General features: G+C 38.5%; 1 protein-coding gene across 1 annotated transcript; it reads right to left on the bottom strand.

Annotated features, from left to right (window-relative positions):
• Nucleotides 1–3341: 3341 nt before the first annotated feature.
• On the bottom strand, nucleotides 3342–6267 carry LOC149035245 (neuropeptide Y receptor type 1-like). The gene has a single exon (XM_089191476.1). It carries the CDS (start codon nucleotides 5192–5194, stop codon nucleotides 4145–4147), a length of 1050 nt encoding a protein of 349 aa, XP_089047602.1. The 5' UTR covers nucleotides 5195–6267; the 3' UTR covers nucleotides 3342–4144.
• Nucleotides 6268–6499: the final 232 nt, after the last annotated feature.

The raw sequence follows: 6499 nt of genomic DNA, 5'->3' as shown, positions 1-6499 counted from the left end.
CCTTGTGTCTCCTTGGAGTGTATCGTTCAAATTTAGTTTTGTAGAGGAAAGACCAGATTTACACACGAACTTACTTACAATTACTTTCCTCGCCGTTTACTTAATGAGCAGAGGTAAATCTTCGTACATGAATTAATCGTCGATGAGAGTGAATAATACTTTCCGTTAGATCATTGACTGTTTTTGAAAAAAACATTGTCGTAACAGTCCTTGTCAAACTAGTTTCGTTGTTTTTCAAAAGTGTACATGGGCTCTCTTTTTTTCTTACGTGCTCTCTAACTGACAGGTGTAAGATTGTGACAGATACTTGTAAAAATAATGTTTCAAAGTTTGTTTGGAAGCCTTGTAAATCACCTTTACCATTACGCAAATGAAAATATTTCGGTGAAGCATCTCTCTTTTAATATTCATCACCTCTACTCTAACTACTATTTACTAGCTCAAAAGTTGTTCAGTTTGTGGAAGATCTTGCCGTATTTACAGCCCTAAATCGTTCGGGTTCTTTCGGAAAGAATTTCGTTAAGTTTAAAAAAAAAAAATGTTATTTACCGGCTAAGGGTCGGTCCGTATGATGAAAAACTGTGACCAAGGTTTTGAAAATGCTGCCCTCAGCCTACGGAGAGACGTATATCAGCATACGGATATATATCAACATACGGACCTCCCAGCCGGCAACAATAACATATATATATGTATCTTTATATTGTGGTCAAAATTACCTCAAGAAATGTATTATTTTAAATGTAAATTGTAGTAATAACTTCATCCAGAATACTAACCCTTATGGCTGGCAAAACCCTCTTTGGTTGCCAGATGATTGTTTCTGTTTCTAGTACAAACAATGAATATTCCAACTCTATTCTGAAAATTTTATTCACGAGTTCGGAGTGACAACGAAGTGTCACTCTGATCTTCTTGCAAGCCGTGTGCGGATGAATTTCCGGAATTAAAAAATGGTTGGATTACTGGGAAAAGAACGGTAATTTTCCTACCTGGTGAAGCCGAAGCGGTCGACTGACAGCACTATGCCGATGCACGTGCAAAAAGCGTAGTTGATCATGGAACTTATTAATTATTTGTCCACTGACACTTGAACGGTCGATATCTCCTAAAAAAACGTCGACTTCTTCAAGAATAAAAGCAGTTTCTTTTTTATTTCGTCGTTTTTCGTCATATCATGCAGCCTAGCTATTTTTTTCCTCTTTTCTTTTCTTCCTCAAGAAACTGATAAATTCAGCCGGTATATATGCCTCTGTGGAAACGTCTTTATGAACTACGAGACCAGTTTTCCAGAAAATACGCTGTGCTCTCCGTTTTATGCGCTTAGCTAAACGGAGGTCGTCATCGTACCAGGATGCTTGTGACCGCTTAGTTATCCATCGCGATTACTTGGGTGCGAGATCGTTTTGAATCTTATCCGAGCCTGTATTGTATTGATTGACTAATTTTGTCAAGTCGACGGCAACTGACCATATATGTCTTTCCCAAATGCAGTTTTTGCTACAATGACGTCTAAAACATCAGCAGTCAAAAGCCTACTTGATCTGTACATGACGTATATTTTAGAAACAGGGTGCCGTTGAACGATCTAGTTTGCAGTTTATAACTTTATGATCTGAGAAATGATCAGTTAGTACTTTGACATCATAAACTAAGTTTACGTCGCCTCTTGTAATTATTAGAACGAGGCTATATCCCTCAGAGCGAGTTGATCCTGTGACATGTTGAGTCATATACGCCGATCCAAGAACGTCAACAGACTTAATTATTCAATTATTACCGTCAACGTGGAAATTGAAATATTTTCTGTTACGGTTAAAAGTAATATTAATAATAAATGTCAATGACTTTTAAAAGTTAATTTTTTTAAATTTTGGAGTCTGATACCAAACTATCTCGTGCAATAGATTCTAGAGCAATTTTATGCATGATCGTAATCGAACCCTTGAAAGGTTTATAGGAGCTATCAGTTTTGTTGTCGACACTTTATGTGCTTTAATTATTAATATTACTTAATGTATATATATATATATATATAAATATTATGAGAGGAAAAAAGGACGCAACTTCATTTCCCGACAAGCCTGTTTCGTGAATCGCTTCACTCTTCAGGGGTTAAATGAAAGAATATTCATGTGACTATCGTGTATATACTCGGAAAATTTACATAATACGCGGTAAACTTAAAAAACAAAGCGTAGCAACGCTTTGTTTCTGTGTCGGCATGAAGATACGAGTTCGTTACGCTTATTTAGTGATGAGAGGTCGGGTTGGTAAATTATCAGGAATTTTTCTTTTAGGCAGAGGTTGCATCTTTTACTGGAGCTGTTGTAAGGAGAGTTAGATGATAAGACGCGCCATGAAATAGAATAGTCAATATTGTCGTTCTTGAGTGTCCAGATGTGTTTGCTAAGTTCGGTAGAGTTTTTGTGCTTGGCGTGGCGGAATGATGCGGTGTGATTTCTGTGTCTTGTTTTGAAGTCGGTTTCTATGAGTCCAATGTATGTTTCAGAGGTGTTGTTTTCGTTCCGTGTGACGGTGGCTTGATAAACGACTGAGGATTGAAGGCACTTACCATTGAGCGGGCAATTGTTCTTTTGTCGGCAGTTGAACATCAACGTAGGACTCTACAGAGACGACGGACTAGCCACCACTAACACCACGCCGAGAGATTCACGAAACAGGCTTGTCGGGAAATGTAGCTGCGTCCTTTTTTCCTCTCATAATATTTATTCTGCTCTGCTTCAACGTATTGAGCACTGTTCCACGCGAAAATCGACTTGCAGACTTCCTATATATATATGTGTGTGTGTGTGTGTGTGTGCGTGTGCGTGCGTGTGTGTGTGTGTGTGTGTGTATTTCAATTAAAACTACCATTAAAAGGCATTCTCAACAGTAGTACTATAAATGATATATAAAATCAAGAGAAGTTATTTTCTCTCGATAAAATTGAATTTACCCACGGTAAGGGAAATATTAATTTTGTTATTTCGTTATTCAGAGTACTAACCCACAGGTTACCTTAACCCTCTTTTTTTGCCAGAGGCTCAATTCTGTTTCTTGGAATCACAGGATCATTGGCTTCTAAAACAATAACTTATTATTATAATTCTCTTCTGCAAATCTTATCCACGAGCTCACCATAGTAAAACCCTGATTTTTAGCACGTAATCAGGCTGGGTGGAATTCATTCAATGTGTGATCCATATTGCCACCAGCGGCTAATATAATTTTTCCATCTATCCCTTGAGCCTATGCGAGATGGTTGAAGCTCGACGATTTACCCTGACTTTAAATTTGCCATTGTACCCTTTTTATAGCAGTAACCATCAAGTTATTACTTAAGTTGAAAAGCCTCTGCCTAAGATTAAAGCAGAAGCCAGGAATGGTCGGAGGAATTGCCGGTACTACAAAAGTGAGCGACTGTGAAAGAACGTTGTTACGACTAACGAAGGATAACGGCAAGACTGGACACGTGGGAAGAGAGGGCCGAGATTTTTCAACTGCGGGAGTTGATGAAACTGTTCCCGACAAGAGGACGTTTTGTTACCTGTGGTTTCACTTTATATACAAACTCATAAACAACCGTCATGCTGAGCAAGGCAACAAAATGACTTTGTTATGCGCTTGGGACGAATCGAATTCAGCAACAAATGGTTCTAGAAATGACCTTTAATTACTCTATCAAACGCAATGATTTGACAGCTAAAGAAATTTGGCAGTTCAAATGTCGCATATCATTTTCTGTCAGACAAGATGGCCTAAACCTATCCCCCAAGCAAATTCCCGGATGTTAACTGTTGGAGAGAAATTAATTCCAAATTTTCATCTGAACATTAGGTTAATTTCTTTATTCCGGCTTCATTTCTAGAAAAATGTTTTATTTCAATTTGATTTACATTGCCTCAGAGACAAACTCTTTGTGGTTTACTGATTGATTCCATATGAGTAACAGGCTAACCAGACCACAATAATTAAAATGACTTCCCCTTTATCACAGCAAAAGGAAACGTATGACACATTATGGCGGGTAAATTCCCTGACGCGTTCAATTTTTTTTTTTTTTTTGCTTGGCTTTTCTTGTTTTTTTTTTCTTTCTTTCTTTCATTTATCTACTTATCTACTTCTCTCAGTCGTCGATAGGTCAACTGAGGATTGGTAAAAGTCTTCTAAGGCCTCTACGATATATCCTCGTAAATATCAAGCAGGTGCATGGATTCAAAGCGCTCCAAGACAACACCATGAATCCAGCTATGAACTTAAGCACCGTTTCAAACGCACAGATGGGTGGGTCATCCCAATCCCAGAGGAATATTCGAGTGAACATATAAACAACCGTCGGTATCATGCATGAAACGAAGCAAATTACTAAGGCCACCGTCATTTGGATGACCTTTCTTCGTTGTTGCTCTAGACGACGTAGTTGATAGGAAAGTTGTGTCCTGTTTCGGTTGTTTCTCTTCTTCAAGATCCAGACAATGGTCCCATACACAATGATTAGAAGACAAATTGGTGTGATGACAAAAGCGATGTGAATTGTTGTGCTATATATCTTGTGTGTTTTTTGACGATCGAAGGCTGGTTCCCATTCAAATACGCAAAGAGTTTCTCCGTCTTCCTCTGAAATAAGTCTGAAAGTATAAAAATAGGGAGAGTGAACTGCAGAGGCGATGATCCACGTACACAGAATTCCAATAACACGTGCTTTCGCTGACTCGAATGTGGTGTTTAGTGGAGACAGTGCAGACACTAGTCTATCCAGTGATATCAAGAGTAGGCTTTCGATTGATACAATAAGGGAAACATCAGGAAGAAAGTGACACAGTTTGCAAAGAATGTTTCCCAGTAGCCTAGGACTGTCAACTTTCCAAGAATCTGATCCCGCAGAGATGTTAACGATTCTGATGAGCATGATGGTCAGAGGAATACACAAGTCGGATATTGCCATGTTGAACATGAAGTAATAGACGGATTTTCGCAACTGTTTGTTTTTGTAAGTGATTATCAGGATCAAAATGTTTCCAGAAAGAGAAACAAGAAGGATGAGAGAGTAAGCCAGTGCTTTGAAGAATACTTCAGTCCGGTTGTCTTCTCTCTCAAAACATTCTCGGTCGTCTGAAATCTCAGCATCCTCCGATATGTTTGCCGAAGCGTTTCCACACCCAAGTTGTTCCAAGGTACAATTTGAAAACATCTTAATACTCTAGATTAATAAGCAACGAATGTCCTTGCAAAGCTCTTCCCGCCTGCTTATCGAAGTTGCGCTCACGAAGCTTTGGTATCACGTCTGAGTCCGCTTTGGTATGCCGTTCTTACTTATACACTTATTTCTCATTAATCTGTACGTGACGTGGCTTTGAGCTTCTTGCAAATCACCTGCTTTTGTCATGAAGGCATATTCATTCCGCGATAAGAAATTGTAGTTTTACTAGAACATATATATTTCTTACATATAGACGGCTGTCTATTTTGTTTTACTGCCTAATGGAATTGTCCTTTTTATCTGTCGTTTTTTCAAGGACAGATTTTTAGAATGACTTCTTAAGTATATATTCCATTCGATAACTACAGGGCGACCATAAGCACCGCTCATAAATGTCTTCTTTGCATGACAAAGGGTCAATTGCTTAAAAGGCACTATTGTAAGCGTTGTTGAGGAAGAGTTGTCTCTTTCACCCTAGTTACACAGCAAGATACCCTTAGATGATGAGCCGATGGCGCCATGAAACTAATCCGTGGCGCAAAGTAATTACGCAGTTTCCTTTGTCATGCCCGATTCTAGCTGACTGGGATGAACTGATTTTTGAGATAAAAGACTGGCAGTTTGTTTGGAAAATAGACGGTTAATAAATTGTTTTCTGACTCCTAATGTTTCTTGAGAGCGATATTCGCGAAGTTCCTATGTTTCCAATGTTGAATTCAGGCTAGCGTCCTGTGTATTTTATTTCTTATCCCTCACGGCCTGAATTTTATCAGGCCATAAAGCCCAACTAACCCCTGATTGGCGTAAGTAATGCATTTATCATTTTCAACGCCATCTCACTGACTCCTTAACTGCGTGAAGTCAGGGTAAGTTTGGAATTTTGTGTGCTTGATCATGAACTTTTTCTCTGTCAAAAGTAAAATGGTGCAGGTGTCAAGCGAAAGAGATGAGAAGTTATATTAGCACACTAGAAAGAAACTACTCGACGGCAAAGTGGCTATCAACTCTTTGATCAAAATACATAACAGAGCTCAATTGATTAAAGCCTTCCTTAACAACCGGTATTTTTTTGGTTATTGCATTGTTCTGTGTCTACAAGGAAATGCCGCCAACCATTTATCCTTCGTTGAATTTGATGGGAATGTTTTATCAATGTATCCCTCACTGAAATTTACTGCACTTTGTTGCATTGTGAATTTTTTTTTATAATCCCAGCAGATTTTTGCCCTTTTCTGGCAAAAACGGCGCTCAAAAAAAAGCAATTTATGCTATTGAATTTTTTTTCAACTAGTCTCT

The sequence above is a fragment of the Pocillopora damicornis genome, chromosome 13 (genome assembly GCF_964200805.1).
Source record: "Pocillopora damicornis chromosome 13, jaPocDami1.2, whole genome shotgun sequence".
NCBI lineage: Eukaryota > Metazoa > Cnidaria > Anthozoa > Scleractinia > Pocilloporidae > Pocillopora > Pocillopora damicornis.
The sequence above is the reverse complement of the archived record's forward strand: the minus strand, read 5'-3'. Positions and strand labels throughout refer to the sequence as shown.

Coding starts and splice junctions, on each gene's coding strand:
- LOC149035245 (XM_089191476.1), bottom strand. CDS start 5,194: ATGTTTTCAAATTGTACCTTGGAACAACTTGGGTGTGGAAACGCTTCG.